The sequence below is a fragment of the Triturus cristatus genome, chromosome 2_2 (assembly GCF_964204655.1).
Source record: "Triturus cristatus chromosome 2_2, aTriCri1.1, whole genome shotgun sequence".
Lineage (NCBI taxonomy): Eukaryota > Metazoa > Chordata > Amphibia > Caudata > Salamandridae > Triturus > Triturus cristatus.
Genome location: NC_140582.1, coordinates 622,521,732 through 622,533,840, shown reverse-complemented (window position 1 = coordinate 622,533,840; position 12,109 = coordinate 622,521,732). Strand labels below are relative to the sequence as shown.

Sequence of the window (12,109 nt, the reverse complement as noted above, 5' to 3'; positions counted from 1 at the left end):
TCTTGGGAGATTTATTTGTTATGAAGTTTCTTAATTTCCTCGTTTACTGCAGTCTCCTCAGTAGAAAATGCTTTCAGTTTTTTACTTTGATTCCATCAAGAAGGTATTCAGATATGTCACAAATTTGCCATAAATTCTGAATGTTAGCACTCTAGTTGCTCATTAGATCACTGTAGTAAAGCTACTGCTCACCAGGAAGTCTGCTGCTGGTATTAAAAGTGCATGTTTCAGTCTGCATATCAGAATTTTTTAATGAAATAGAAGAGGATTTGAGAAGTCACTCAAAATGTGCCCTAATTTTTCTTTCTTCAGCACTAATCATAATTTCCATGGCAAAATGAAATCCCTCATTGTGTTCCTTTTTAAATTAAATGTTTTAAGTGTTACCAGTTTATTCCACTCAAGAAGGCTTCAGGTGTGCCATACTTTTGTCATAAGTAAGACAGTAAGCGCTCTAGTTGTTCCTAAGAACACTCTGGGACATTCTGTCATTGGGCTATACTTGGGCTACATCTGGGTGATATTTGGGCTACATTTGGGCTCTTTTGTCTCTGGTGGCCATCTTGGGAGATTTATTTGTTATGAAGTTTCCTAATTTCCTCTCTGGCGGCCATCTTGGGAGATTTATTTGTTATGAAGTTTCCTAATTTCCTCATTTACTGCAGTCTCCTCAGTAGGAAATACTTTCAGTTTTTTACTTTGGTTCCATCAAGAAGGCATTCAGATGTGTCACACATTTGCCATAAATTCTGAATGTTACCACTCTAGTTGCTCATTAGATTACTGTAGTAAAGCTACTGTTCACCAGGGAAGTCTGCTGTTGGTATTGAAAGTGCATGTTTCAGTCTGCATGTCAGAATTTTTTAATGAAATAGAAGAGGATTTGAGAAGTCACTCAAAATGTGTCCTAATTTTTCTTTCTGCAGCACTAATCATACTTTCTATGGCAAAATGAACCCCCTCATTTTGTTCCTTTTTAAATTAGATGTTTTAAGAGTTACCACTTTATTCCAATCAAGATGGCTTCAAGTGTGCAATACGTTTGTCATAAGTAGGACTGTTAGCGCTCTAGTTGTTCTTTAGAACACTCTGGGAAGCTGCAGTAGAACACAAAGGAATCAACTGACAGTCTCTGCCCTTGTTGGATGTACATGTTTTACTGAGAATTTCAGACTTCATTCTCACATGACTTAGAAAGATAATGTGAATTTACAGAAAATATGCTCTCAGTTTAGCTTATAGATCACCTTCCAAACCTCTGTGGGAAAAGCATGAGAAAATAGTTTTCTCCCAAACATGATTCATGATATCACAGCAGAAGGCTTTTTCACATGGTAAAATTACCTTAGAACACACCACAATTCCTAAAATGAGTATGGTACCATCAACAAATGATGTATAATGTAACTAAAGTCTTAAAACCTTCTATTAACTGCAATGCTTTTTAATGAGGTGCTATCATATATATTGGTCCCAAGATGGCTGCCAAGACTTCTTGGATGAAGTACTGACAGCCAATCAGATCTCACGATGAGATGTGTGGTTAGGCTCTGCCCAGATATATCTATCTTTTTAACTCTAATTTTCTCAGGAACTACCGAACGGATTTACACCATTTAAGCAAAAGGCATGAGTCTGAACGGAGGACTACCTCTTTGCCAAATTTGGTGTAATTCCGTTCAGCAGTTCGGGCTGTAGCTGCGTCAACAGGTCCTATGAGAAACTGCATGGGGAAAACACGTTTTGGGACCCCCCTTTTTTCTCAGCCCCCGCCTGACGAATCACCGTGAAATTTTCAGGATAGGAGTGGACCGGAGCTGGACAAAAGTTTTGAAAATTTCGCGAAGATTCGTCAATCGGCGCCAACCTTATTCCAAATAGAATGTTGCGGATTTCCTATGGAAAATAGGTCCTAAATATAACTACCTACTAGCAACTGCCTGTAGGTAATATATATATAAATATATAAATATATATATATATATATATATATCTCTCTCTCTCTCTCTCTATATATATATATATATATATATATATATCACCTCCACTCGCCTTCACTCTTCCCTTGGTTGGAAAACAAACGAGCGCAGACCCAGTCTTTTTCGTGCAGTTATTTATTAGCCATTCTCCGCCATTACGCGTTTCGGGCGATCCCGCCCTTGATCACATGACAACACTTTGGCTGATGACCGCTCTTTTTAAAGTGCAAGTGCTAGTGCATCAATTAATGGACATAGAAAAAATACATTTCCTTCAACGTTACAGGTATATACCCCGCCAAACATAATAGCCACATAATGTCAATGCGTTATTCTGATAATATTTTTCACATCATATGAAATAACTCATAGGTATTACCATAACTCGATATTCGCATAAATGCATGAAATTTGCTTCACAATATGTCCAAGACAAATTATTATAAAAAAATAAAAGTGCCCTCACCCCAACAATTTACAGTGCAATTTAACCAATTAATTAAAGACTAAATTCATTCAAAGAAAACTAGTTGATGACCTGGGAAGATTGCAAATTTCCATTCGGATCCGATTTTGGCATAATGTTAATCCACAACCCAGATCCGAACAGAAAGCAAAGTCGCATCAATAAATAAAAAGTGCATTAAAGGATCTGGATGATAGGTACTAATGTTTATATTGAACTGTTCATAGGAGATCCAACAGAAACCGTAAATCACTTAGTAGAAGCATATAATGTGCTTTCTATTACCAATTTCTAAAAACATTCCTAAAAACAAATTTTATATTCAATAAATAGAAATATATATCATCCTAAAATATTACCTAAAATATTCATATCCAAAAACAAACTATGGTGAAGAAGACTCACACAAAACCATCCAAGGAGGACCAAAATAAAACAAAGAGGTAAAACCACATATATATAAATTAGTCCCTGTGGACTGTCATTCACAGCGTGAGACTTAAATAAACATTTCCCCTCCATCACATTTTCTATATATCCAACTTACATCATATCATAAGCATATTTCAGAATTCACAGAAACGTGTAAAGGTCTTCACTGTTGTTAAGCCCCATGGGGTGTTTAGAATCCAGCCGTAAGATGTATGTTGTTTCTAATTTTCTTAGCTTGGATTCCCTATCCCCTCCTCTTTTTTGTGGGGTGACTGTATCAATGACATAATACTGCAAGAATCCTGGATCACTATTGGGAGTGCTTTTAAAGTGTCTGGCGACCGGGTAACTTTCATCATTATTATTGATCGCTCTCAAATGTTGCAGAATTCTTTTATGCACCGGTAATTACGTGCTCCCTACATATCTCAAGTTACATCTACAGGTGAGCACATAGACAGCAAATTCGGTCTTACATGTGAGATAATGTTGAATATCACACGATTTAGAACCAAATGCTGGAACATAATTCTTAGTATTAGTTGCATATTTACATGCTTTACAGGATGCACATTTAAAGAATCCTTTTCTCATTGTTAACCAGGAGCCTTTGTTACCTGTTTCCAAGTTGCTTCTGACTAGAGCCATGCCCATACTATTAGTCTTTCTGAAGGCAACTGAGGGACTACTTGATAATAATTCTCCAATTATAGGGTCATCTTTCACAATAGGCCAGCTTTTTCTTACAATGTTCCTGATCTGTTTCTCCTGCCGTGAAAATCCTAGGATCAAACGAATAGGTTCCTGCTCTCTTTTCGAGTCTAATAAAGTCTCTTTCTTTTTTAACAGGTCCTGTCTTGCCAATGATCTAGATTTAATGATGGCAGACTCAATGATCTCTGTATTATAACCTCTATTTAGGAATCTCGCCTGGCTTTCGCCTTGTTTGATGGTACATTCTTTATCCTCACTACATATACGTCTGATCCGGAGCATCTCCCCGTAGGGGATGCTCTTAATCAGATGTGGAGGATGGGCACTCGAGGCGTGCAATAATGTATTGCCCGCTGTGGGTTTCCTATAGAGGGTAGTGGAGATCTTATTGTTGATTATCTTGATTTCCACGTCAAGAAATGTGACCTTTTCCTTGCTAATGTGTGAAGTGAATTTTAAGTTGAGTGCATTATCATTCAACAATGTAATGAAGTCAGTGGCGCTTTCAACATCACCCTCCCACACTATAAAAAGGTCATCAATATAGCGGAGCCAGGAGCTTACCTTCTCATTAAATATCCGTTCATGTTGTTGCATGAGGACCAGCTCCTCCCACCAGCCCATAAATAAACAGGCATAGCTGGGAGAGAAGCTGGCCCCCATAGCAACTCCCTGTATCTGTTGGTACATAATACCATTAAATAGGAACAGATTATTTTCAAGGCAAAATAGAAGCATTTTTACCAACATCTTGTTATGCAGAAAGAATTCAATTGGTCTGTTCATCAAGAAAAATTCTATAGCTTTGATACCATCATTGTTTCTGATGCAGGTATAAAGTGAAGCCACATCTAGTGCAATCATTAAATAAGAAGGTTTCCACCTAATATGTTGCATTTTCCTTAGAAAGTCACTTGTGTCCTGTACAAATGATTTCAAACTTTTCACAAAGTCCTGCAGGAAGAAATCAATGTATCTAGACAAGTTTTCCAAAAGGCCATCACACGCAGAAATTATAGGACGTCCCGGGGGTTTCTTCATATCTTTATGCAATTTTGGTATAAAATAGATAACAGGGATGGTGGCATTTTCCTTTTTAAGATATTTGAATTCATCCCAACTGAGTAAACCCGTACTTCTCCATGCCACAAGCTGGGAAAAGAGCGTCTCTTGTGTGGTTTTGAATTTGGTCGGTGCTACTTTTTTATAGCATTCTATATTGTTTAATTGGCTGTGTGCCTCTTCAAGATACTCCTTCAGTGGCCACAGCACCAAATTGCCTCCTTTGTCTGAATTGCGTATGATGATCTCCTGATTTTCTTTTAATTTCTTGATGAGTTGCCAATATTTTCTCTCATGGTTGGTAAACTTCTTTTTACTTATTTCATTGGTTGCAATGTTGAGCCTTTTGATTTGCGCCACTATCTGTTCGTTGAAAACGTCTATAGAATCTCTCGCCATGACAGGTACAAATTTAGACTTGGGGCGGAACGGAGTCCAAGGTTTTATATCCGTCCCAGGGATCTGTGACGCTTGCATATTAGTTGACACATTTTCACCTTGAGCTTGTCCATTCACAATGTTATCACCTCTTTCCAAACTCCGCGTAGTCTCAAAAAGCTCATAGTCGGAGCCTCTCAGCCCATGCATTTCTGATACCATGTCCGGGCCCCCCGAGTGTTCTGGTCTTTCTTTATTTCCTCGCTGATGATGGTATTTCTGTAATTTCAGCTTACGAATGAACTTGTAAATGTCTGCGCGGGTTTGGGTATAATTAAAATTAGATTCGGGGCAATAGGAAAGTCCCAATGATAGAAGTTGTCTTTCTGCAGCCGAGAGATCAATACCTGCCAGATTTACAATGGTATTAGAATGCTCAGAGGTTGAGGGATCAGTGCATAGATTTGCCGGCAGTTGGTCCCCTACCGTCGTGCCCTGCCCCTCCCACGCCTTCTGACGTTTTCGCTTTGCTTGCCTACGCTCCCTTCTTCGTTTGGTTGCCCTGCTTTTTCGGTTGCCTGGGTGCGTGGCCGCAATGTTTCCCTCCTGCTTCGTTTTAAAATATCTAATTCTTCCCCCAAGGTTAATTTGATATTCCTTGCCTCGGATCTCGCTGCCGCATTGTCGGACTCGGATCCGCTCTCCATGGCCGAGCTGAGCTCCGATGCTGAGGGGGAAGCGTTGGTTGCTTCTTGGTAATTTCTTCTATCCTCCTTGTTACCCATACGTTTTTTAGCTGTGTCAACACGCATGGAGTCATATCTCCTTGCAAACGTAAATATTTGCCCATTAGCATAATCGTCACGATCACGCCTGAATTTGTAGGTTTTCCGACTCTTTATCTTTTCCTCCTCCTTTTTAAGTCGTGCGTTCATCTCCTCCACCAATTTTTGCTTAACCTGCGGGTCACCTAGTGGTTCTATTTCTTTTTCCAAGAGCTCGATCTTTTCTTGCAGCGCTCCCCTATCAATATCAGCGTACTTAACCAGGATTGTGACCAGTCGCCTCGATGATTCAAGATTACACTCTCCCCATTCGGCCATCATGAGGGGATTCGGGGATTCGTAGCTGGGGGCGATCATTATACGAAGGCCTCTCGGAATTCTCCCAACATCGAGATACCTTTGTAGTGACCGTGCCTCCCACCACTTAGCCTGCTCCTGCCGTTTCAGTTTTTCAAGCGCTCGGAAATTGTCTCTAAGTCCCATACCTTTACTAGGTTCTTCCGTGGTCACTTTTCTAGTTCCTTGACCGTCTTCGGGGGAGTCCGAAAACATCCCCTCAGCTGCTAGCTCGCGGTCCCTAAGTGTGTCTGCGGACATTTTCTGGCTTTCTTATAATTCAATCGCGAGATGAAACCCCTCGTACGCAATGCTTGCAGGGGTTCGGACTCGCGTTGCACACCTTTCCACCTGTCTTTTGCCGATATGCGCCGTACCTTATTGAAAGTGCCCTCCAACTCTGCCGCAGGTGCCTCTTCGCCGCCGATCCTCCACACAGGAAACACCGGAAACGGAAAAGCCCCACAGCTGCTCGGCTGGCAAATCCACGTACTTGCGTTGAACTACAGGCTGACAGGGAGCTTCACTTTCTCCCGACTGGAAAAACCTTGAGTGCCCCGGGGGTCCCCGCCAACACGCACCACGAGCCCGCGGTGCTGACTGCAGTCGGATACTCCAGGACAAGACTTGCCGTAAGTGAAGCCACAATCGGAGAGGGGGTCCGCGAACCAGAGACAGTCAGTCCGGTAAAATATCACCTCCACTCGCCTTCACTCTTCCCTTGGTTGGAAAACAAACGAGCGCAGACCCAGTCTTTTTCGTGCAGTTATTTATTAGCCATTCTCCGCCATTACGCGTTTCGGGCTGTTGGTATTGAAAGTGCATGTTTCAGTCCGCATGTCAGAATTTTTTAATGAAATAGAAGAGGATTTAAGAAGTCACTCAAAATGTGTCCTAATTTTTCTTTCTGCAGCACTAATCATACTTTCTATGGCAAAATGAACCCCCTCATTTTGTTCCTTTTTAAATTAGATGTTTTAAGAGTTACCACTTTATTCCAATCAAGATGGCTTCAAGTGTGCAATACGTTTGTCATAAGTAGGACTGTTAGCGCTCTAGTTGTTCTTTAGAACACTCTGGGAAGCTGCAGTAGAACACAAAAGAATCAACTGACAGTCTCTGCCCTTGTTGGATGTACATGTTTTACTGAGAATTTCAGACTTCATTCTCACATGACTTAGAAAGATAATGTGAATTTACAGAAAATATGCTCTCAGTTTAGCTTATAGATCACCTTCCAAACCTCTGTGGGAAAAGCATGAGAAAATAGTTTTCTCTCAAACATGATTCATGATATCACAGCAGAAGGCTTTTTCACATGGTAAAATTACCTTAGAACACACCACAATTCCTAAAATGAGTATGGTACCATCAACAAATGATTTATAATGTAACTAAAGTCTTAAAACCTTCTATTAACTGCAATGCTTTTTAATGAGGTGCTATCATATATATTGGTCCCAAGATGGCTACCAACACTACTTGGATGAAGTACTGACAGCCAATCAGATCTCACGATGAGATGTGTGGTTAGGCTCTGCCCAGATATATCTATCTTTTTAACTCTAATTTTCTCAGGAACTACCGAACGGATTTACACCATTTAAGCAAAAGGCACGAGTCTGAACGGAGGACTACCTCTTTGCCAAATTTGGTGTAATTCCGTTCAGCAGTTCGGGCTGTAGCTGCGTCAACAGGTCCTATGAGAAACTGCATGGGGAAAACACGTTTTGGGACCCCCCTTTTTTCTCAGCCCCCGCCTGACGAATCACCGTGAAATTTTCAGGATAGGAGTGGACCGGAGCTGGACAAAAGTTTGGAAAATTTCGCGAAGATTTGTCAATCGGCGCCAACGTTATTCCAAATAGAATGTTGCAGATTTCCTATGGAAAATAGGTCCTAAATATAACTACCTACTAGCAACTGCCTGTAGGTAATATATATATAAATATATAAATATATATATATATATCTCTCTCTCTCTCTCTCTCTCTCTCTCTCTCTCTATATATATATATATATATATATATATATATATATATATATATATATATATATATATATATCACTGAAAAAACCATAGGTTTCACACACGTTATAGTTAGGAATTAGCATTTAAAAAACCTTGCAAATTCACTTAAAAACCCATAGGTTTCACACATGTTATAGTTAGCTGTACATTTCACTCGTAAAAAACCAATGAAATTCCACGTTATAGTTAGATCAGGTAACTATAACTTGTGCGCCCACAATAAACTGCTGATGACATGACATATTACATCACTCATGACATGGTCAGTGACATCACTCTTCACATCAATGATGACATCTGAAATGACACATTGTGGATTGCGGTCGCGCAAGTTATAGTTACCTGATCTAACTATAACGTGGAATTTCATTGGTTTTTTACGAGTGAAATGTACAGCTAACTATAACATGTGTGAAACCTATGGTTTTTTAAGTGAATTTGCAAGGTTTTTTAAATACTAATTCCTAACTATAACGTGTGTGAAACCTATGGTTTTTTCAGTGAATTTGTACGGTTTTTTAAATGCTAAGTTATGTATTTATTTTTTATTTTTTTTTCTGGTTTTTCTCCGTGCGCACGGTGCGCTTCGCGCACCGTGCGCGCGCTGTGGGCACTCGGTGGGCTTCGCGCACCGAGCGCCCACGTTGCGCAGTTCATACCGTGTGCGACTCGCCTTTTTTTACACAGTAACAATTTTTTTTTCTCCCTTGCGGGTCCCTCAATTTATTTAATAAATGTGATTCTTATTTCTTTTTTTTTTTTTTTTTTTTTTTTTTGCCGTGCGCGTACGGTAAGCTTACCGTACGCGCACTCCGCGATTTTTTTTCAAAATTATTAAATGTATTTTTCGTACTTTTTGGTCCTTCGTGGACCCCCTGACAAACGCTAGGGGGTCTGCAACTCTCTTCGTTGCCCCCTTTTCACGTTATCCACCTTTGTTTTTCAGTGTGAGAGACAGAAAATGGCGGCCGACACTTTCTGATTTCGACCGATTCGAATGTTTACAGTCATGTAACCACCAATCAGAATTGAGCTCGCGCACGGCACCGTACGCGTACGGTAAGCTTACCGTAAGTGCACGGAGCGCGCTTACAGATATATATATTGCTTTAAATGCCTTTTTCTCAGGAACTACTGAACAAATTTACACCAGACCTACAAAAGGCACTTCCTTGACCTTATGGCTACCTCTCTGCCAAATTTCAAGTAATTCTATTCAGCCGTTCGGGCTGTAGCTGTGTCTAAAGGTCCTATGGAAAAATGCATGGGGAAAACGCGTTTTGGGACCCCCCCTTTTTCTCAGCCCCCGCTTGACGAATCACCCCGAGACTTTCAGGGTAGGAGCTGAGCGGAGCGCCCCATTAGTTTTGAAAATTTCGCGAGGATTCGTCAACCGGCGCCAAAGTTATTCAAAATAGAATTTTGAGATTTCCTATGGAAACACGGTCCTAACTATAACTATCTACTGGCGACCGCTGCCTTCGGGACTCAAACATTGGGTAGTCACTGATGACAGGGGTGTCATTTAGAAGTTACATGATAGCTCCTACGTTCGACCTTTACAATGTTTTAAAGGTCACTTTCTTGTATCACATGCGTGGTAATAGCAATGTGTTGTAATGTCTTATATTTACCACAGAAAGAGAAGCCTTATAAAAACAATAGAATAAGTGTATAATTACTGTGTAACATCAAAGTTTCACCAAGGAATATGAAAGACGCACAGAAGAGTCTCAAGGACGAACATAGGAGCTACTGTGTCACTTCTAATTGACACCCCTTCCGTCATTTGCTGCGCAACAGAATGCCCAAAGCTGGATTTCAGAATGAGGCAGGGGGAGTATCAAAGGGACCTTATGTTAGTCCAGTTGATGCTACAGGAGATGGCTCATTTGCAGGGACATTTTAAGGATTTTCGGTGCCCAGAGCAGATCATATTTTGGGGCCCCTGTTTGGAAGATCTTTGAATTTATAATCCAATTACATCTCTTTCATGCCCTCTTTGGTCAATTCATTGACAGTGCACAGAGGAACTTGTCCAAATTCTGAAGTTATTACATTTAATATTCAGGGATAGGGATGTGTGTTTTCAATATTGTAATACAATAGCAGCCCACTGATATTATTACAAATAATCCCTGTGACACCCTCCCATTTCTTTTCTGTGAGGTACTGTTTGCAACATTTCTCTGCAAAATGTCTGTAGTAGGCTCTCACACATCACCCACATTAATAATAAATTAAAAGGAAACTGTATTTGAAACAATTTGTTAAAGAATTACCCAAGGTCATCAGGGTAGGCCTCTCTGCAGAACAGAGCAGGCTCTATTGGGGGCCCCCTGAAACGTCTGGGGCCTTGGGCCAGAGCCCACTTTGCCCATGCCTTAAAACGTCTCTGCTATTTGAAAGCTGTAGGCAGGGCCACTAGAGTTATGTGACTTTCCTGCCGCTGCGTTTTCTGCATTTGTCACATTATCCATGATCTGTTGCAGTATCTGCACAGTTCAAGCAAAAAAGAAATAGTTTCTAGCTCCAGCGGATCAAAATTTACAAAAAAAGTGCAAAACGTGCTGCCACACAGTGGAACGCCTTTTGAAAAGTTTACTGGCCACCTTCCTGTTGCTTATTGTTTCATTTGGGTGTTCTACTGGTACTAAAGAGGTGAACCCTTTCCCCTGATAGTGATAAGAAGCGTACAAAATAGAGAAATAATACTATCACAAAATGTGGTGCTTTACACCGCACAATTCGTCTTTTTTTGCAGAATCATTTATTCAACCCTGCCGTATAAATGTGGTCCTCCCTTGCCGCATGATTTCTGTGGCCCTGGTCTTAGGTGCGGGAGCAATGTGGCGTTAAGGAAGCCCAATTCTGCAACCAATTGTGATCCCTGATTTAACTTTCTGTGCATTCATGTTAACGCACTTAATAAATGAGTACTTGTGTTTGGAAAAAGCTACAATATTTGCCAGATTTACATACAAATTACACACGTTACAGAGAGAATAGAAGAGAGCAATGGTATAACAATAATTGCGTACTTAAGCAACTTTAGATTTGTCATAATAATGTAATACATTCATAAAATATACACACTGATCACAAGCATTCATTTACCTATTGCAACCATGAGCTGTTGAAAGTATCCGTCGTAGCATTCACTCATGGCGTTCACTAGGTCCTGCCCGGAGATGTTCTGAAATTCCTGAAACACTTCAAAGACGCAGAATGTGTGATTAGTGCACATTAGTACTGCCAGGGGTAATGGCTCTCTTTTGGCCGCAAGCTCGTGCTTTGAAGCGGTATATATTCCCAGAGCGAAGCTTTCATCTCCCAACAACTTCAACCACCATTATACCTCTGCATTATTTACGTCCTCCTGTTTGAAGAACCTTACATTACAACATTGATTCTACTGTCTGGCGGTTGCTAAAACCTTCAAGGAGACAGCACCTCTGTGGAATTAAAATCATGAGTGGTGAAATCTTTGCTTGTTATCAAACATATTTTTTTTTCATTTCGAGCTTCTGTTTTTATGCATAATTGTACTACGATAGGCTGTCTTTGTAGTTTTTAAGCAGGACTCACCCATCCACAGCTGCTGGGAGCTCTTGTTGCACAGGATCATCTGCAGCATATTTTTGTGCTCCCCTGTTCTTCTCTGGCAGGCATCCCACAGCACCTGAGGCATCGCAAGAGCAGAAGTTATCAAAGATGCCTTCTGTTAAAGACAGGCCTTAAAAACAAATATCGACCCATGCTTTGATAATGAGTGACGCTTGGGAGACTTACTGCTGCATCCTGAGCCGCCATGCCAGGGTCACTGTAGCCCTCCTCCCTGACTCCCTGCACAAGAAACACACAAAAACATCATCGATTTTCATTACTGATGTAGAAACAAAATGAACCTCCTTCCATATCTCAT

The 12,109-nt window shown here is 40.6% G+C and overlaps 1 protein-coding gene across 4 annotated transcripts in view; it reads right to left on the bottom strand.

Annotated features, from left to right (window-relative positions):
* ANXA10 (annexin A10) overlaps positions 1-12,109 on the bottom strand; it is a 514,604-nt gene that overhangs the window by 208,103 nt on the left and 294,392 nt on the right. For all 4 annotated transcript variants that reach the window (XM_085643277.1, XM_085643275.1, XM_085643276.1 and 1 more), the window contains 3 exons: positions 11,977-12,030; positions 11,773-11,866; positions 11,302-11,397 (listed from right to left, as the gene is read on the bottom strand). In XM_085643277.1, the coding sequence (XP_085499403.1) occupies positions 11,302-11,397; positions 11,773-11,866; positions 11,977-12,030 (244 nt within the window). The remainder of the gene's footprint in view (positions 1-11,301; positions 11,398-11,772; positions 11,867-11,976; positions 12,031-12,109) is intronic.